Genomic DNA, 21,762 nt, shown 5'->3' with positions numbered 1-21,762 from the left:
GTAATTTACAAGGAGCAAGTGATGTATAGTTTCAAAATATTAGTCCTTGAGATTATATTCATTGAGCCATTTCTTAAAATGGTGCCATGGCGGCCGTTTCTTTTGTATACTCCTATGATTATGTGCTAACCATTCATCTTTTGTATACTCTTGTTATGAGTACGTATAGGAGCACACAACTATGGATTTAAACTTGATGCCAGAAGAGGAGGATGAAGCTCAACATGGTGACATTATGTATTTGAACTTGATGCTGGAAGAGGAGGATGAAGATCAACATGGTGAAATTATGGATTTGAACTTGATGCCGGAAGAGGAGGATGAAGATCAACATGGTGAAATTATGGATTTGAACTTGATGCCGGAAGAGGAGGATGAAGCTCAACATGGTGACATTATGGATTTGAACTTGATGTCGAAAGAGGAGGATGAAGATCTTGAATTGAATTGGCTTCCTGAAGAAGAGGCTCAAGCAGATACAGAAGAGGAAGAAGCTCAAGAGGCTCAAGAATATGCAGAAGTGGAAGAATCTCAACAAGCTCAAGAGCAAGAAGCTCAACAAGTGATGCACAAGGTAATTCAAAAAGGAAGGATCTGTCAAACAAGGAGAGGTTTTGTGTTTACTTTGCTCTGTGGGTAATCAAGCTCAGAGATGGGGATGTTCACCTATATGACAAGGTCCTAATTGCAACTATGTTGGATGTTCACCTGCGAACAGTTACAAGAATATGGAATCTAGCCAAAGAACAACTTGCTTTAGGACAAGAAGTTGATGTTTCAAGTAAGAAGAAGGGAAACAGTGGCACGAAGAGGAAAGAGCTAGATCTAAAACATGCAAGAAAACAACAAGTGGCACTAGGTACCCAGTCAATAGGTTAGTGCTAAAAAATAATATAAATTGGTAAATAAATACCCAAAAAGTATCCTATAATGATAATATATCAGCATGGAACAATCAAAAATTATAGATACGTTGGAGACGTATCACTCATGTGCAAGAAATTTTAGGGCCATAAATATTGAACATTTTGTTGGCAGAAAGATTACAACATGGAACGATGAGATGATCATACAATTCTACTCTACAACTCGCTTTTATCCTCATGGTAGAATTGTATGGATGATAGAAGGCAAAAGGTACCAATCCACAGTTGAAGAGTGGGCTACCATATTAGGAGTCCCAGAGGTACAAGAGAGAGACATGGATGTTTATATTGATGCCAAGATGAACCACAACTCAATGGCCAACATGTATAACCGAGTGCCTAAGCAATACCTAAAGACCCACAAGCTAGGATCAGTCTACTTTCTGCAAGCAGGACTACCCACCACCAACACCATAATGAGGTACACCTTGATGTCCAAATCAGGTGATGATAAGATGATCATGGGGTATTCCATCAACATGTCGTACCATGTAGACACAAACACCAAAATCAGGGTGATTGACCTGATTGTAGAGACAATCAGAAGGACTGTTGCTAACGAGAAGAGGTCTTGCGGATACGCACCCTACATTCACATGCCGATCAACTCCAAAATTGGGGAAGAATGTGTATATGCTTGATTGTCAACACCTGCCACTCAAGCCAGAATTTGAAGACGATGTAGTGGTGATGGATCCTAGCCATCCCACTTCAGCTACTACATAGGCAGGGATACGGGCTCAGGCCCAGGAAGAGGCAGCCAGAGCCACTAGTGCTCTAGCAGTGAGATCCAAAGGAGATCAAATGGCATATCTTATCAGCACCATCCAAGGGATGGAGAAAAACATCCAACTTATCTTGCTAAGTCAGAAGAGTCTCGAGAGGATCGTGGAAACCAAATTCCATGACCTGGACATTAAGGTGATTGAGATGACAACCACAGTCAACCAGTTGAAGTAGGAGGTGGATGTAGTGCCCACTCCCACTCCAACAGTGATGATGATGGTCTGTCTCTTCCAACTTCCACTTAGTTCAGGACCCAGGCCAGATCTATCGGTGTGACGGTTCGAGAGTCCATACCTTCTTCATCAGCCCCATCATCAGCTCCATCAACTCCCACACCTCTAGTGTCTACTGCACCACCTCAGAGGACATCTGCTGAATCCTTCACCGACGCTCTCTTATCGACTCCATCAAGTTCTACCGGAGGAGATCGAGCCCGGAGCAACGCGTAGTTCTAGATCCTTGAACTTTTTGGTAACTTGTTGCCAAAGGGGGAGAAGTGTATAAATCAATAGGGTTGAGAGAGAGAGATAGAGAGTTGTTTTTGTTGCTCTCTTTGGTTTTCTAAAACATTTGGTTCTTTTGGATGTCTTCAAATTTATCGTGTTTGATCATCGCTTTGATTGTTGATGCTACTATTTCTTATCCTTGAGTTATCTATGTGATGATCATTCACTTATTGTTTGGTGTTATGTGCATTACTATTCATTCAAATCATTTATGCGCACCACCAAGATGTATGTGACATGGAAGAGTAACCCATGATCCTAATTGATTATGCATTTGCATTCAAATTTAAAATAATGCACAAATTTAGGGGGAGCTCTTGGTTACCACATACTTCTCAAAGTGACGATGCTATTCATTAAAATTATCTTATGTTGAAACTTTGATCTATATGTTGTCATCAATTACCAAAAAGGGGGAGATTGAAAGCACAACTTCTTCCTAAGATGGTTTTGGTAATTAATAACAACATATATGTCATTGGACTAATGATTCTATCTAGTATATTTCAGGAAACGTTCAATGATGCATTGGCTAAGGATTGTGAGGAGAACCCCTAGATGCAAGGGACATCTTGGCAACAAGCTTGAAGACTCTACATTTTGCATTTTGTGATAAATCATATTTGAGTCCATAGGAAAGCCAATACTATTAAAAGGGGATGAGGTGACTATGATAATCTGGTTTCTCAAGTGCTTAGAGATTAGACAACAAAAATACTCATGGAATCCTCCCATAAATGTTCTGTCCAAAATCCTAAACATCCAAAATTCGGTGCCACCAACTTTTTCCATTCGACCCTACCGAGTTTTAATTTAGACAGATCCCATGCCAAACCCTAGCTTCTCGGTGACACCAAGTCTTGTTTCGGTCCGACCGAGTATTAGTGACCAACTCTCTGTCTATCTGTTTCCAAGAATTAGAATTTATAAGTTTTAGGAATCGGTGCCACCGAGACTGGTAACTGGAGGCCATCCAAAATCCGACCCACCGAGATTCATATATCAGTCTCACCAAAAGTCGAAAGTTGCCACATTTTGCACTAGTCGGTTCAAACCGAGTTTTTAGTTCAGTTTCACCGAGTTGGGCAATAATGTTATAACGATTGGTTTTTTGGAGATGCCTGTATATATACCCCTCCACCACCTCTCATTCATAGAGGAAGCACTCAGAACATACAAACACTTGCCCCATCCAGTTTTCTAATTGAGATAAAGATATTCCATTCTTACCATATGAATCTTGATTTCTAGCTCGCCAAGTCGCTTTCCACCCAATCAATCTCTTCTATCCAAACCAAATATGTGAGAGAGTGATTGAGTGTTAAGGAGACTATCTTTTGAAGCACAAGATCAACGAGTTCATCATACTACCACATCTATTACCTTTTGGAGAGTGGTGTCTCCTAGATTGGTTAGGTGTCGCTTGGGAGCCTTCTACTTCGTGTTGTGGAGTTGAACCAAGAAGTTTGTAAAGGCAAGAAGATCGCCTACTTCATGAAGATCTATCTCGAGTGAGGCAAGTCCTTCGTGGACGTAAGCCATGATGGAATATACAAGGTTGCTTATCCATGGACCCTTTGTGGGTTGAGCCCTCCGTGGACTCGGGCGGCCGTTACCCTCTATGGGTTGAAGTCTTCATCAACGTGGACGTACGATAGCACCATCTACCGGAACCACACCAAAATTCTCCGCGTCAATCTTTGCGTTTGATCTTCCAATCCATATCCTCTATTTTACATGTGCATGTCTTTACTTTCCGCTGCTATGCTCTTAGACTTGATATGTAGGGTGTGCTTGACTTGCTACAATTACTAAAACTTGCCCACAACTAGAATTAAGAAAAAGCTAAGTGTTTATTTGGTCAAGTAGTCTAATCACCCCCCTCTAGACATACTTTGGATCCTACAGGGATGGAGTAGCTTACCAGCTTCCGGGTCAGGGAGACATGCCTGAGACGAGGATGGCCGGACGGGGTCGAAGAAGAAGGGGAGAAGCAGCTGTCGGTGCGGGGGAGTGCTGCTGCCTTCACCAACGCCGCCGCCGCCGTTGCAGCGTGAGATTTGAATCGTCACTGTCGCCGGTGCCAATTTCAGAGGATGACTTGTCCTAGAGCTAGGGGTGAGGGAGTAAATGGGGTGGTGAGGGTATATTTTGCGCCATCCCGCCTCCATAGATTTCTCTCTCCCGCCATCTTTGATCGAATTCCCCGTGCACCACGTCCTACGTCCGTGTTCCCCTTTCGTCCTGACTCACCTGGCTAGCTGGAAACGACCGAATCAACCGTTCTCCGCGGGTGTGACGGAGAGGTGCTTTGAGGTTGTTGCCAAACAGTGAACGCAAACATTCAAATAATCCATTTTCATTTCATGCGGGCCTAGGTGGACCTAAGGCTGCCCGTAATGGGAGTATTATAGGTAGTATCATGCATGTCAACTAGGCAACCTTAGTGAGGTGACATAGAATTAAATGAAGAAAGAAACGATCGAGTATCATATCATGATACCGTATCATATTAAATGATGTGCTACTATGTGTCTTGCATGACAATAAATGAACTACTCTATGATACTGACATATAAAACTATGCATTAGGCTGCCCGTAATGTTGTATCATAGGTAGTACTCCCTCCGTTCCTAAATATAAGACCTTCTAGAGATTACACTATAGACTACATACGGAGCAAAATGAGTGAATCTATACTCTAAAATATGTCTATATACATCCGTATATAGTCCATAGTGTAATATCTAAAAAGTCTTATATTTAGGAACGGAGGGAGTATTATGCATGCCAACTAGGCATTTTCGATAAGGTGGCATAAAATTAAATGAAGAAAGAGAAGGTTGAGTATCATATCATGATACCGTATCATATTAAATGATGTGCTACTATGTGTCTTGCATGACAATAAATGAACTATCCTATGATACTAACATATGATACTATGCATTACGGATGTGGTATCATACACTAGTATCATATGCATGATACTAGTATATGATACTACCCATTACAACCAGCCTTACAGATGTGTTATCATAGACTGTTATCATATGCATGATACTAGTATATGATACTACCCATTACAATGCAGCTAACTAAAAGCACCCTAAATCTTAATGAAGCCAGCCAAGCTGGATCTTTTTAAAAAAAAAAAGTCCTTCTCACCTAAGCAACCTGGCAAAGTGAATACGTATTTTTGCTCCCTTTACTTCACCACGAAACGCGCAACTCGAAAACTGAAGGAAAGCACAGCGTTGGTCACCGCGACGAATCCCCACCGTCTCGCAGTTGGACGTCCGCTACCGCATCCCCGATTCCTCTCCTCTCCTTTCCTCCTCCTCGCCGAGGCCAAAACCCAACTCCCCGATCTAGCCAACTACTCAGATCTCGGAACCCTCGCGGTCGCCGCGGCCATGGCGAAGGAGCCCCCGTTTTCCCTGCCACCGGTGGTCTTCAACCCCTCCACACCAGCCCACCGCCGCCACCCTATCCCCGGACCCGGCGCCTCTCCGCCACCCGCCTTCGCGCCTCCCCGCCCCTCCACCTCCTCCGCCGCCAACCCCCTGCCCTTCATGTCCTTCGACATACCCGCTCAGTCCAACTCCACGCCGCCCATCTTCACCGGGCCCATCGGCGGCTCCGGTGCCTCCTTCGAAGACGAGCCGCCGCTCCTCGAGGAGCTCGGCATCAACACGCGCCAGATCTGGCGGAAGACGCTCTCCATCCTCCACCCGCTCCGCTCCGCCGACCCGTCGCTCCACGCAGACGCCGATCTCTCCGGCCCCTTCCTGTTCCTCTTATCCTTCGGTCTCTTCCAGCTCCTGGCTGGTAAGTTCCACTTCGGGATCGTCCTCGGGTGGGTCACTGTCGCCTCCCTCTTCCTCTACTTCGTCTTGTCCATGCTCTCCGGCGGACGCCGCGGCGACCTCGACCTCTACAGATGCGTCAGCCTGGTCGGATACTGCATGCTCCCCATGGTCATCTTCTCCGCGGTCTCCCTCTTCCTACCGCGGGGCGGTGGGCTCATCTTCGGGATGGGCATGGGATTCGTGTTGTGGTCTACCAGGGTCTGCACCAGGTTACTAGCAGAGCTTGCCTCCAGCGGCGATGAGCATAGGGGACTCATTGCCTACGCCTGTTGGCTCGTCTACATGCTCTTCTCTCTGCTCGTGATCTTCTGATGCTGTTCTTGAGATGGAAGGTATGCTTTCATAAACTCACCAGATCATGCTAACAATTACCTAAATTATTGCTGTTATCAATTCGGCTATGCTACTTCACAAGTATAAATTCGATAGTGAACAAGAATACACCTGATCGAATAATAAACTCCCAACACAACTATTATTCATGGAGTTCATAAATTGATCCTTAACGCTTACATTTTGTAGTGAATAATCTTACATAGAGATTGGTTTTTGGAGAGCCAGTTTTATTTTTTTTTCTTATCAGAAGATGCAAAGAACACCTGATTGGATGATATTATTGAGAATGCTGCAATGCTCATTTTTACTTATGCTTTTGAAGTTTGCAATTTATTTGAAAAATTATTCTGTACTGCCTTTAGTTCCCGTAACAGACTACCTGTAATTTAGTGTACAACCAACAAGGTTGTGAGGATGGATGCTAAGGTCAGCCACACCGTAGGCCAAATGCAGAATATGGGTGTGGCACCGGTGCCGCAGCATTACGGGAGTGGTGCCAAATCCAAAAACTGGGTTGCTCTAATGCCAAATTGATTGACGGAATAAAATATGATTTCACTCCTATCCCCAACAACAGTCGGTAGATAGAGCCAGCCCCCCCCCCCCCCCCCGCGCGGTGCGCATATGTCCTCCGGCGTCGCATTATCACACGGATCTCTGCGGTCTGCAGGAACAGCATGCAGTGCCGACTGCCAACCGACACCTCCATTCCCTGATCCACAAAGCATGGGGGAGCGACTTGTGGATCCGCTCCTGGCCTAGTCGGGCACAACAGTGAGGAGGGAGAGGAGCGGGTCGGCTTGGAGCTGGCTGGGATGCATCCGGCATGGACAGTGAGCTTGGTGGTGTGTGTAGTTGGGGTCTGAATCTGAAAGAAAGAGAAGATGCGTGAGAGGGATGTATTTGTGGTTGTCGGTTGGGAAATAAGATAATTTTTATCTATTAATCTGCGTCAGCGTTTTGGGCCACTTGACAGGGATTTGGGGCAGACTTAACAAATTTGGCATCAGTGTCCGTTGAGAGTACATGTTGAATTTGGCATTTGGCATGCTCTGTGTGCCCTAAGAGGCCTTTGGACTTGTGTGTTTTCTATGGATTATAAGTTAGATTCCAATAACAACAACAACAAAGTTTTTATGTAGTCCCAAAGGAGTTGGGTAGGCTAGAGTTGAAACCCATAAGCTCCCAAAACCAACTCATGGTTCTCGCATGTAGATAGCTAACTTCCACGCACCTCTGTCCATGGCTAGTTCTTTGGTGATATTCCAGTCCTTTAGATCTTTCTTAACGGACTCCTCCTATGCTTTCTTGACATTATCAGCACGCCTTAACCGTCTGCTATGCAGGCCATCAGTTACATTCCAAACATCGAAAAAGAACTGAAATCTGGGGACAAAGAAAAAAAGAGACTGATTTAGCTGGTTAGTGGGCGAAAACTGTAACTAGCCAGGTAAAAAAAGAAGGTGAAACCTCGAACAATTTACTGAAACCCTTGTGATGGCAATGAAACCTTTCCTTGTTGTACATGTTTTAAACATGTGAAATCTAAATCAGAAAATATTGTGGGACCTGCGATGTTCAGTACAGTAGTTAATAATTTTTATATTCATGATATAAAACATTCTTCTGCTCGCATTGGTCTACACTATCTGCGGTATCATCTGGAACTGTAAAATGTTGACTGATGTATAGTGATGTTAAACTGTGAATGGTAGAATGAAGATGTTTTGCGTTGTAATAATGTCTACTCCTTCAGCTCTGAGTGCTTACAACACTTCTCCTGACCTTCTGTTTTTCTTCTTTCGTTAGTCTACTCTCCATTGGAAATTTAATGAGAACTTCTATGCAACTTTTCCCTTTCATTTAACAGTTTGCATGAAAGAGCTTGCCATTTTTCTCCATTCAGCATATGCTGTAACGTGAGATAGGGTCAAATTGGTACTTCTGATACTGAAGTGGCTCTCATTAAACAACATTCTGGTATTCACTTTTTTATTATCGCATTAGGGTCAAACTTCTACTTCTCTGATACTGAAATGGCTCTCATTGAACATTTCTCTGTTCAGAATTTTGCTAAAAGATGCTATTCTTGTCTTGTCCATTGTTGGGTGCTAGCTCAAGTAAATAACGAGATAAGCTCATTTAGTATCTTATTAAGGGAATCTTGAATGATTATTTACACAAGGGGATCTTGTTCTGCATTTTCTCTGTTCTTCTCAGTGTTGCATTTGCAATTTATACATTGCTGTAACATTGCATTTACTAGGTTTCCCTTGATGTTGTTCACCTATTATTGAATTTGTTCCCTCTCAATTATGCAGATCACACTCGGTATTCTTTTGCCCTATGGAGCGTAGAGCTGCTTTTGATCAGCGACTGGAATTGTTTATTGATGCTACAGAACTATTGATGATCTAGTCAGTTGTTTGGAAAATGTTATGTAACGATCTACTCCTTTTCATCCTTTAGTTTCTGTGGCATGGTAGGGGGCTGGTATAGATCTTGGTAAAGAAACGTAAGGCAAGATCAGGACAGTGAAAATATTTTAAGTAATTAGCTTTTGCTGAAGTTTGATGGGATTAGCTAGCAACTTTTGAAAGAGTACACTCGTGATCTGTTTGAACTCGTTCATCGTGCTTGCTTACCACGCCCAAGGTGCCTAATTTCCTTTCTGAGCTACTAGTTTTTTCCCTGCATTTCAGTTTGATGAGGGGATTGTCCTATCATTAGAGAAGCTGACAATTACCGATTCATAAATTGGAGGTTGTTTTGGTGTTCCTTCTGGCTTGCTAAAAGTAGCTGATCCGCCAGTTTCTTCTGTGGAGTTGTTTATAGCTTAAGGAGGTGTTTGGTTGGGATTCCAACCAGCTTCCGGCTTCAGGGCTTCTGGCTGCAGTTGTAGCTTCCGGCCTTGTCACAGCCGCAGCCTAAAGCCACAGCTGCAGCTGGAAGCCCCTAATGCCTTGTTCGGTTAATTCACTGTCCCAAGTGGATTGAAGGGGAATGAGGTGTAATTTGTACTAGATGGGATTTAATCCTTGTCAATCCATACCAATCCCTCTCATTTTCAGTGGAACCGAACAAAGCCTAAATGGGAGCTTTCAGCTACGAAGCCGGAAGCCCAACCAAACACCCTCTAACTCTGTCGGGCCACTGAGTGTGCAGGTTAGGGATATGCCCCTAAGCCCTTATAGCCCAGATCTTGCTGTCACTTTGAAGCGATTCAGGGGAGGCCCGTGTGTTTGCAATAGACTGTTTAGAGCATCTTCAACAGGCGCGCTATACAAGCGCCGCGCTGCAAAAAAGGCAGTTTTAGCGCGCGCGCAATGCGGCGGGCAGCTCCAGTGGGCGCGCAAAAACGACGCCGCGCGCGTCATTTTCATTTTAGCGCGCTGGCTGGAACGCAATCCCGCGCCCCTTATTTGCTGCGCTGGCTCTCGCGCGTGCGACTCTCCCGCGCTCGCTCCTTCCTCATCCGGTCGTGTTGCCGCTGCCGCTCGCGCCCACGCGACCGTTCAGCGCTTTCCCGACATGGAAGAATTGTCCAAAGACATGACATGGGCAATTCCACGGCCAAAAAAAGGTTCCACTGTAATCCTTAAAGCGGTGGCCGATCAGGAGACTTGGATTTGGCATGCATTCTTTGGAATGCCTGGATCTTTGAATGATATCAATGTTGTCAACCGGTCACCACTGATGAATAAGATTGCAGATGGTGAGTTGCCACCGGTGCAGTTTGTAGCGAATGGCCGTACGTACAACTATGGCTATTATCTAGCGGATGGCATCTATCCAAAGTGGCAAACCTTCGTGAAGCCGTTGAAAAAGCCGGAAGGTAAGAAAAATCTTGATTTCCACAATACTGAGGCGTCTGCTAGAAAAGATGTGGAGAGAGCATTTGGGATTTTGCAAGCCTAATTTGCTATTGTGAGAGGACCGGCTAGATTTTGGGATCAAAAAATGCTTTGGTACATCATGCACGCTTGTGTGATCATGCACAACATGATCATCGAGAATGAGCGTGGTCAAGATTTAGATTACTCACAGTATGAGCTCTTGGGACATCCCGTGCGAGTGCGACGGAGGGCTGAAAGGGTAGCCCGTTTTGTTGCCTTCTATCATGCCATTCGGCGTCCCGCAACGCACAATGATCTTCAGAAGGATCTGATTGAAGAGTGGTGGGCACGACATGGACAACAAAGAGCATGATTTGGTTGTGTTTATTGCACTATTTGTATTGTATTGTTCATGAACTATTGATTGTGTTTATTGCATTATTTGTTATATTGAAGGATAAACTATTTGTTTAAGTTGTAATGACTATTTATTGTTGATTTATTTTGTTTGTTTGATCGTTTTTGCGCCTATTTTTTAAAATGTATATGTGGTTTGTGCGTGCTGCGCGCGCTTGCATTTTTGGGCACTGCTGGAGCGGCGCGCGCGCTGCATTATAGCGCGGCTGTTGGAGCCAGCGCTTATCCCCGCGCTAAACCAGCCGAAGCGCGCGTTGCAAACACATTTTTTAGGCGCAGCGTGAAGCGCGGCTCTTGAAGATGCTCTTAGAATACTGTGGCTTTGAGTGGGCGCAATTGCTTGAGTGATCCTGGAATCTACTGTACTCGAGCGTAGCTGAACGGATTCTTCTTGTAAGTTTAGATGTAGCAAGGCACAACAACTTAAGATTTAAAGCACTAAATGAACATGGTTCATATTCCGGTAATAAATGAACTAGGGTTCGTGCTCAATGTCAAAATGAGTCACCTCATTATAGTTTTTATCACTCAACCTGTATCTCTTCAGGGAAGACGACAAAACATATACCATACGATCTCTAGCATTTAATATTGGTAAACGCTTTTACTCTGCGTGTCCGCCCGAATCGTTTCGGCCGGTTGCGTGCCTCGTTGGCAGGCATGCAACATTTTTTTATCCGATTTGCTGCAACCACATTTACTTTTGCTTCAAATGTTTGTCATTTTGCTACATCTTGTACATTTTAAAAAGCTGCATCCATGGTTGGTTGCAACTCGAGTTTGTTGAATTTTTGCTATAACCGGCGTTTGACTTTTGCTACAACCGTGTTAATTTTTGTTACAACCGGCATCATTTTTTGCTGCAACCGTTCACTAAAAAGTTGCATATACGTTTACGTAGATATTTGCCATAACCGGCGTTTGACTTTTGCTACCACGCATCATTAGCTTCGTTTTTCTGCTACGATCACGTATTTTTTTTTGCTACAATTTTTGTTGTTGCAACCGTTGACGAAAATTGCTGCATCGCGCTGAAATTTGCTGTATCGAGGAAAAAACGTTGCATAAATAGATCTAACGGTCTCCCTCGCAGATCTGACGGTCGCGCTGCGACCGGCCGAGCGTTCGCGCCGACGCGTAGTTCTGTCCTTTAGTATTATGATCATCTCAGCTAAGAGAAGGCAAGGGTCTTTTCTTTTCTCTTCTACCTCATCAATTATTCTATGTGACGTCTCTAAGAATTATCATTTTCTATGTGGCGTCTTTAAGAAATATCATTAAACACGTGACTTTTGAAAGTTAGATTTGAATGTTTACGGATTGGCACCGACAAATACTTCTTCTATACCTAAATAATTGTAGTTGAGAAAAACTAGTTCTCTTCAGCTATGATTATTTAGGTATAGAAAAAATAATATGTTGGAATACATGTTGATTTTAACAAAATAGAAGGTTCTTTTTGCAAATATTGGAATCACTATATCTTAGGGTCGTTTTATCTTAACAAGGAGAGAGGAAAGGAGTTCTCGTTTTCATAATTAGTAGTTAGAGTACAAGCTTCTAAAATAATCTTCACGAATGGGTCAAAGTGCTCTCTCAAACGGCTTATGGAATCTACCTCGGGAGAACTCATAAATAAGGCGCTTGCGGCTGTTTTGTACTGTCAAACCATCAAAGCACAAATTGTAGTGCACACTACTTGAATTAGCTTGGATTTTTAGTATACCATTGTGAGCCAAACTATTACTATTTCTATCTTGAGTAACCAAGGATTGAATTTGATTATGGTTTCTCTAACTCAAGATTGCTTATTCTCCATCTTACCCGATGAAAAATAGACGAGAAATTGGAAGATGGCCGTCCATAGTTATATTATCGAAAACACCCTCCCTTATTCACCAAAATGGTGGAAGCGATTTGAGATATCTCTTGGAAAGAGATAATAACTATAGATTCTCATTATGTAATGTTAATAGCATTCCACCAGAAAAGTCATCTTTTGATGTTGTTAGTGGAGTCCCTCTTTCAATCCATATATGAATAGCGGAGTCTCTTGTCCATCCAGACAATTCAGTCTCGAGTGTACTTCTCGACTTGGCCGAGGTGGCATGTTGAGTCGACATCGAACATCTCGTCCGACACATAGATTGCATCAGAACGGATCTAAACTCCAATCCAACTCTTGAGTTCACCAAGCAGGACCAACACTGTCGGAGTTAAATCTCGGCTAAGCGATTTGGATCTGAACTCCAATCCAACTCCTCAGTTCACCAAGCGGACCAACACTATCGGAGTTAAATCTCGGCTAGGCGATTGGGCTCGATAATAACATGAAGCAAAGTATTACTCGGGTTCATGCTCTCACGGTGGAGATAATATCCTACTCCTGCGCGTGTATGTTGCGGCTGGGGTGCGTACAAAGTACAGTTGAATACCAATGGATTGTATTGTATGTTGTTTATTGATGAGCCCGATCCCCTACTTATATATAACATACCGGGGGTCATATGATAGATCCTAGTCGTGTACGTCAAGTCCTCCAAAGTCTTTGTATAACACGTCACGGGCCGCCCAACGTGGCCCAAGATGGAACTGACCTAAAGGTTCTCAACCCAACCCACGAGGTCGCGAACCGACATGATGAGAGACCCATGGACCAAAACATCATCACCGAGTGAATAGATTTTCCTATTAATAACAGAGTGCAAATACGCCGTCACCAAGTGAATAGATTTTTCTATTACAGTGCAAGTACATTTTAAGGGAGGATTTCTAAAAATTTCAATCCTGGACGCGTCTAGTGGACGCGGGTGTGCCACACACGGCTCCTGAGCAACCGGCGAAAAAGGAAAGCTCCTCGCCCCCTCGTCCACAAAAGGAAAGCTAAATTCTAACAATATTCGGATTTTGTGTGCACTACATGTGACACAGGGAAGCTAATTTTAAGGCTCGCGCACCTTAAGGTCTACGCTGAACCACTCAGACTCCTTGAATGCATCAAGTCGAGGTAAGTGGCTCTTTCCATCCATTGACTAGACCATTCATGTATTCCATGGTTATAAAAGACATATCTACATAATGGTCTTGAGTGTGTACTTTATTCACATGAAACCATTGGTTCATTATCGTGACATTTATTTCAAGCAAATTAAATGGATAGCATTGCAGAATTCTCCTTGAGTGTCTTCTTTATAGCCCTTGGATTAAAGTTTAGCAATTTGTCGTAATGTCTAGACTTAAAATGGTTTAGTAGAATCCTTTATCCAAAGAGTTAAGCTCATTGCATTATCTTTACTTTGGAATTGCAACTTACTAACTTTACGTTGGAGTCATGAAGTTTTACACGCTCATGACATAACTGCATAATATTATTCCCCTCTATCTTTGATACGTGGAAATCTACCAAGTATTTCCCATCCATGGTAATTCGATTGCATACCAATATCACCACCCGACATATATCACTGGCCCCTCAACATATAGTTGGGATCTATGTGAGGAATAACTGTATTTTCGTCAATACCTCAAGCCCTAGCATGGGGAGTTATTCAAGGCTAGTATGTTGATTCAATGAGGAATATTTCCAAGCATTAGGGGGAGAATTTAAGTACCATAAACAATGTGATGAAATTAGTGGAATGTTCAACACATTTGTTCCTCAAATCCACGTACTCAAAGATACGAACCATGCGTTCAGAAGATTTGCAAAAAACATTGCAAATAACCTGTGAGATTCATTTACGGACTATAATGGTGTCATCCAATCCTACAATCCTGAAAAAGTACGCCTGAAAGAGTGGAGGTATCAACAAAAACACTCCACTCCCCGTTCGATGCAACAAGGGGAGATGTATGGCAAAAGTACATCAGGATTCAACTTTTGAAAGCAAGGATATCAAGGCCTATGAATCAGTAAATGTAAGTCAACTTCACGTTGACATACACCTAATGGGTAGTATACCTAGTGGATGGGAAACCTCCACCAATCCAGGTCATAGTGCACACAATGATGGGTACATCGGAATACCCGACTCAATCACATCGGGAAATCGCGAGCAGTTACCATGGGTAACGATATTTCTATCAACTATATAGTGATATATAGATTCTAGAGAATCACCGGAAGTCTACAATTGTCCACATATATTTCTCAACTAGATTGCAAAAACCTTTCAAATGATTCAGATCCAAAGACCACGGCCATGGGAAAGTGTGAACAACACTCGGACTGAACTCAAGCAAAGGATATAATCTAGGTAGAAATGGTCTTGCTCAATAATGGGAAGTATACATAAGAAATACCTACACCAGTTTTCTTTTGGAAACAAAATTGAGAACAACGAGGTGGTGAATCAAAGCGCAAGTATTGTAGCACAAGGGTTCAACACATACCCAACTATTCTCCACACGTGAAATCTTTTTCCGATAATTTGTATCATTGGCAGTACAAAATCATCTATCTCTACACTTGATAGATGTAGTGATCACATATTCATGTGGATACTAGATCCAGACATATATGGTCGATTCCCAATGAAATCTCATTTCTGAATCTAAATGCAAAATGCAACATACATTGTGTAAAAATTAGTAAGTCATCACACGTCTTATTGTTGTCGGTACATATGGTACAACCGACGTAGTGAGTTCCTTATACACGCGGATTACTCCTACAATGATGATTATCCATGCTTGTGTGTCTGCAATGATGACACATGTAATCATCTAAATGACGGAGTTTAAAATGAAGGATTTGGGTAAACCAAAATACCGCTCGTTACTACAACCTTATCACCTTCATTCATACATTACGGTATGCTATGTTGTCTATATCCAAAATATATTGAAGAAATTCATTGTAGACAAATCTTATCCATCCATAACTCTCATGATAGTTTATTTTCTAGACATAGAGAAAGATCTATTTAGACCAAGAGATGATGGAAATGAGATATTGGGACTCAACGTTCCATAATGCTATTGGATCCACCATACACGATTGGTTGGGACTCAAGAATATCTATCGATATTTCCAAAGGCATCAAACATCTTGTCCTCATTTTTTAAGTTTTAGAATACTAATACCATCATATACATTGATGAGATCCCACTATGTCATATCATAGACAAGCTTAGTGTCCCTACTATGGCTACATCCACCAACCATTATCTCAACGATAATGTTTCTTGTGTTGCTCGGATGCAAACAAGTTACGCAATAATCAACATCGCTATATTGCATATCTTGCAAATCAAATCATGTGACTAATTTTCTCACGAAGTCTCTACTAACTTTTACATTCCAGAAATAAGTTCATGGAATTGGTATGTGACAACTTCAATTTGCAAGAATCAGGAGAGTATCATCCTGAATTATTCCTGTTCAATGCATCATATTATACTCTTTTCCCCTTCATATGATAATATGACATATTCAGTTTCCCTACTGTTTTTTTAGAAAAGTATATACGACATATTCATTGTCATCTTAATTCTATGAGTTTCCTCATATTGATTTAAAAGAGGCAATAACCATTATATGTTACATCAATTTTCTTCTTATATTTTCCAGTGGGTTTGAAGGAGTTTTAGCAACATATCTCTTCATATTTTTTCCACAGAGTTTTTGGAGGAGCTACCTTTCAAGATGATATTACTACATAGACAAGCATTGATTAGGAGGAGTGTTAGAATTAATTAGCACGTGTTAATTATGCAGTTAATCCGTGCTTGTGTGGAACCACCGGCAGTTGCCTTTAGGCAATGGACATGTCGGTTCACTTGTGTGTCTTTTGAATAGATGCCTATTCGCTCATCTCTTTAGACACTGTATAAATAGAAGTTTACATCATCGCAAACCAATTCGTGGTTGGATGGTTAGGTGAACTGTGGTATCCCCTGCCCACCAGAATTCAAGTCCCAGACTTGACGTTGGTGCTTGCATTTTTTTTTTGATTTATTCCAGGTCTTCCGGCGATGTGCTTTCAGTGGGAGGAGACGTTCCATCGACAACGAAGGCGTCAGAGATAGGGTGTGCGTGCGTGCGTTCATAGAGGTGAGTGTACGCTCGTGTATGTGAGCGACTTTGATTGTATTCTGCTAAAAAAAGAAATTTACATCATCAATAAAGGATACTGGATTCACATATATATCTTTGTGTTTTTGTCTCTCGTTCTACTTTCAACACGTTATCAGCATGCTCTACACCTCAGCAATTTCGAGATTGAGAAGAAGATGAGGGAAAGAACAGACATCGCGACCACGTGCGTCGCCTCCACCACATCGCGACCACGGGGCGTCGCCTCCGTGTGGCGAGTCCTTGAGTGACACGACCGCCGATGGAAGCGGCGACTATCCAACTTCTCAGACCTTGGCGTCCTGCAGAAGCCCCTCCTTGACGGACGAAGCCACTCCTCCGTTGTGGCTACCGATGGCGCTGGATGCGGCCTTCGCGCTGCAGGACATGACCACATGCGTCGCACCCATCACCCGTCCGCCCGGCCGCCTCCCTACGACGCACCGTATGCCTACGGGCGCTCCCCGCCTGTGATCGCCGGGCCTCGAGTGGCCACCGCCCGGCAACGCCACACCCGCACCCGGCTATGCGTCGCGCTCGCGCCCGTGCCAGGGCCTCGCCGCGCGTGCCCGCGTTGTGGCCTCACCGCCACACCTGGCCGTGGTTGTGCCTGCCCGAGACCGCCCGAGCCCGCCCGAGCCCACGACTGGACGCAACGCCCGCCCGTGCCCATGACCGCCCCAAGAGGCAGCGACATCCCGTGCTAGTGTAAATTCTGCATTTGGAATTGGTAATCGCACACGGGAGAGAGAGAGAAACCTTATCTCTTATCTCTTTGTGGTTTTTCAGTTTTACCATCGAGGTTTTACTGATTCACGGTTCCACTAAAGAAATACATTGGAGGTCAATTTCTCCATATCACATCTACAATACGTAAATGATTTTTTCAGATGTTCTATGTGGAAACGAGACATGTTCAATGTATTTGCTTTATAGGAATTCCTAAAACATGTTTTTTATCGGTACAACGACGTTGTTTTACGATAGAGGTTAGGTTTTCTCGTACAACAATATTGATTTGTGATTGAATTCTTTTCTCTCGTAAAACAATCTCATTGCGATTGATATTAATTTTCCCTCGCAAAATATTAATTCACCTTGCTGAATTATTTTGCAATGTGATATAAGATCACCTCATTTCATTTGCGGTCTATACAATTCAAGTTTTTCATTTGAGCAAAGTTTGCAGCAACATTACTATTCATTACAATAGTAGTGTATACATGTTAAGTTCCGAGATGTATTCCAAATCTTAAGTTGATGTAATATATTTCCACGTTTATCACGTGTCGAGATTAATTACGTTCATTTGCAATTAAGATTGTTAATATCTTGTAAAGATAAATTCTGCACCTCTAGAGTACTGTTTCTCCGTTGAGTACGATGTATTCCGGAATATTTTCTATGATGTATCTATCTCCATCTTAAACACATGTCGAGATTAATACGTCTATTTGCAATTGCGATTTTCAATTTCTTGCAAATACAGATGCAAAACTCAAAGTGATTTCTTCAAATTGATGCTTGAGATCACCAAGTAGTGTAATAGCCCGGAACCGACACTCCAAAAGATTCTCCTTTTATTCGGTTGCTGATACGTCTCCATCGTATCTACTTTTCCAAACTCTTTTGCCCTTGTTTTGGACTCTAATTTGCATGATTTGAATGGAACTAACCCGGACTAACGCTGTTTTCAGCAGAATTGCCATGGTGTTGTTTTTACGCAGAAATAAAAGTTCTCGGAATGACCTGGAAATTTACGAGGATTTTTTGTGGAATATATAAAAAATACTAGCGCAAGAATCAATCAGAGACGTGGAACGAGGAACCCACAAGCCCAGGAGGCGCGGCCCCCCTGGCCGCGCCTGGCACGCTTGTGGGGCCCTTGGGGCTCTGCCGCCTCCAACTCCAGCTCTATTTAGTCCCTTTCGCCCGGGAAAAAATCAAGGAGAAGAGTTCATCGCGTTTTACGATACGGAGGCGCCGCCACCACCTGCTCTTCCTCTGGAGGGCAGATCTGGAGTCCGTTCTGGGCTCCGGAAAGGGGAGATCGACGCCTTCGTCATCATCAACCATCCTTCATCGCCAATTCCATGATGCTCTTCACCGTTCGTGAGTAATCTCATCGTAGGCTTGCTGGACGGTGATGGGTTGGATGAGATCTATCATGTAATCGAGTTAGTTTTGATGGGGATTGATCCCTAGTATCCACTATGTTCTAGATTGATGTTGCTACTACTTTGCTATGCTTAATGCTTGTCACTAGGGCCCGAGTGCCATGAATTCAGATCTGAACCCATTATATTTTCATCAATATATGTGTGTTCTTGATCCTATCTTGCAAGTTGTAGTCACCTACTATGTGTTATGACCCGGCAACCCTGGAGTGACAATAGCCGGAACCACTCCCGGAGATGACCATAGTATGTGGAGTTCATGTATTCACTAAGTGCTAATGCTTTGTTCCGGTTCTCTATTAAAAGGAGAACCTTAATATCCTGTAGTTTCCATTAGGACCCCGCTGCCACGGGAGGGATGGACAATAGATGTCATGCAAGTTCTTTTCCATAAGCACGTATGACTATATACGGAATGCATGCCTACATTACATTGACGAACTGGAGCTAGTTACATATCTCCCCATGTTATAACTGTTGCATGATGAATGTCATCCGGCATAATTATCCATCACCGATCCAATGCCTACGAGTTTTTTCCTACTGGTCCTTGCTATGTTACTTTGCCGCTACTGCTGTCACTGCTGCTACTGTTACCGCTACTGCTGTCACTACTTCTACAGTTACCGTTGCTACTGTTGCTATCACACTACTTTGCTACTGAAACTTTGCTGCAGATACTAATTATTTCATGTGTGGTTGAGTTGATAACTAAACTGCTAATACTCGAGAATATTCTTTTGCTTCCCCTTGTGTCGAATCAACATATTTGGGTTGAATACTCTACCCTCGAAAACTGTTGCGATCCCCTATACTTGTGGGTTATCAAGACTATTTTCTGGCGCCGTTGCCGGGGAGGCCTAGCTCTATTCTCTGAGTCACTTGGGATTTACGTCTATTGATCACTATGAGGAATCCGAGAGATCCAAAAATTAAAGTCTTGCCCTCAACTACGAGGACAGGTAAGGAACTGCCATCTAGCTGTGCACTTGATTCACCTTCACTTATGAGTAAGTTTGCGACACCACCACGTGCTATAAATTCTGATGTGTCGCCTGTGCTTGATGATGCTACTTCTGCTGTTGGGGCATAGTTTATGCCTAAGTAATTTTGGTGATTGATGACAGTACCGTAAAGGACTAACCGTGTGTTTTAAGGTTTCAGATAACACACGTCAACGGCACAAGACGACTCGCCTCCTCATTCATGGAACGGAAGCACGACGCTCTCTACGATTCTCTTTATTTGAGTCATAGGAAAGCCATACTATTAAGATGGGAACCGTAGTGGAAAGATTTGGGTGGAATCCATCTTTGCACGCGCACACTTCACACATTTTCCCTTACCTTCATCTTTGGAGCGGCCCCCGCCACTGTGTTTGTTTCCTCCTTGCAAAATGGTCCCCAACGGTAGTACCGCTGGCCCTAGCGGTAGTACCGCTGCAGCCAGCGGTAGTACCGCCCCTGGTCAGCGGTAGTACCGCTCCAGGAGCTTAGTACCGCCTGCCTAGCGGTTGTTCGTGGACGGACCTTTTTGCGAAGACTTTCTTGGCGGTGGTAGTGCTTTTGCACTACCAGGGGCCAGCGGTAGTACCGCTGGAGTGCTAGCGGTAGTACCGCTGCAACCAGCGGTAGTACCGCTAGTCGGCGGTAGTACCACCCCTGGTCAGCGGTAGTACCGCTGTAGCCAGCGGTAGTACCGCTGGAGCTCGGGCAGAGAGTGGGAAAACGGTTGGATTTCCCCCCACTATATAAAGGGTTCTTCTAGCTGAGGAACCTTATCTCTTACCTCCCCAAGCTCCATTGTTGCTCCCTAAGCTCAAAAGTGCCCGATCTCTCTCCCTAACCAATCAAACTTGTTGATTCTTTAGGGATTGGTTGAGAAGGCCTAGATCCACACTTCCACCAAGAAAAAAGTTGATTCCCCCACCAATCCCTTGCGGATCTTGTTACTCTTGGGTGTTTGAGCATCCTAGACGGTTGAGGTCACCTCGAAGCCATATTCCATTGTGGTGAAGCTTCGTGGTCTAGTTGGGAGCCTCCAGTTTGCCCCAACCTTGTTTGTAAAGGTCCGGTTGCCGCCTTCAAGGGCACCTATAGTGGAATCACGGTACCTTGCATCGTGCGAGGGCGTGAGGAGAATACGGTGGCCTTAGTGGCTTATTGGGGAGCATTGTGCCTCCACACCGCTCCAACAGAGACGTACTTCCTGTCAAAGGGAAGGAACTTCGGTAACACATCCTCGTCTCCATCGGTTCCACTTGTGGTTATCTCTATCCTTTACTTTGTGTATGCTTATGTTGCGGACTATATCTTACTTGTCTTAATAACTCTCGTTGTTAGCTTCATTAGGGTTCACCTCATTGTCGTAATATTTGTGAACCCATATGTTGTTTACCTTAACTTGCTAAGATTAATTAAAAAGTGGTCGTTGTCTATTCACCCCCCCTCTAGTCAACCATATCGATCCTTTCAATTGGTATCAGAGCCACGTCTCTTTATTAAGGGTTTAACCACCGGAAGAGTATGGAAGGCGAAGAGGGAATTAACCATGGGCAACCCGAGACCATGGAGTTGACTTCGGTCACAAGGGACGACTTGAATACGGCTATGGCCGCTCTCAAGACGTCCTTGACGAACTTGGTCAAGACCATGCTTAAAGAGTTAATTAAGGGATTTAAAAGTTCACCCGAACCGGCTATGGTGGTTAAACCCACCGTCACCGATTCGGAGGCCAACTCCTCTAAGGAAGCGGCTAAAGGTATGCGACCTCCCTCATCTCACGAAAAGGATGGGACTGGAACATATGCCTCAGTTCCACCCCCATGGT

At 43.7% G+C, this 21,762-nt stretch overlaps 1 protein-coding gene across 1 annotated transcript; it reads left to right on the top strand.

Moving 5' to 3' along the window:
• Nucleotides 1–5,464: 5,464 nt before the first annotated feature.
• LOC123448925 (protein YIPF5 homolog) lies at nt 5,465–9,050 on the top strand. Its single transcript, XM_045125969.1, has 2 exons — nt 5,465–6,423; nt 8,749–9,050. Exon 1 carries the CDS (start codon nt 5,636–5,638, stop codon nt 6,401–6,403), a length of 768 nt encoding a protein of 255 aa, XP_044981904.1. The 5' UTR covers nt 5,465–5,635; the 3' UTR covers nt 6,404–6,423; nt 8,749–9,050.
• Nucleotides 9,051–21,762: the final 12,712 nt, after the last annotated feature.

The sequence above is a fragment of the Hordeum vulgare genome, chromosome 4H (assembly GCF_904849725.1).
Source record: "Hordeum vulgare subsp. vulgare chromosome 4H, MorexV3_pseudomolecules_assembly, whole genome shotgun sequence".
Taxonomy (NCBI): Eukaryota; Viridiplantae; Streptophyta; class Magnoliopsida; order Poales; family Poaceae; genus Hordeum; species Hordeum vulgare.
The sequence above is the reverse complement of the archived record's forward strand: the minus strand, read 5'-3'. Positions and strand labels throughout refer to the sequence as shown.

Coding starts and splice junctions, on each gene's coding strand:
- LOC123448925 (XM_045125969.1), top strand. CDS start 5,636: ATGGCGAAGGAGCCCCCGTTTTCCCTGCCACCGGTGGTCTTCAACCCC.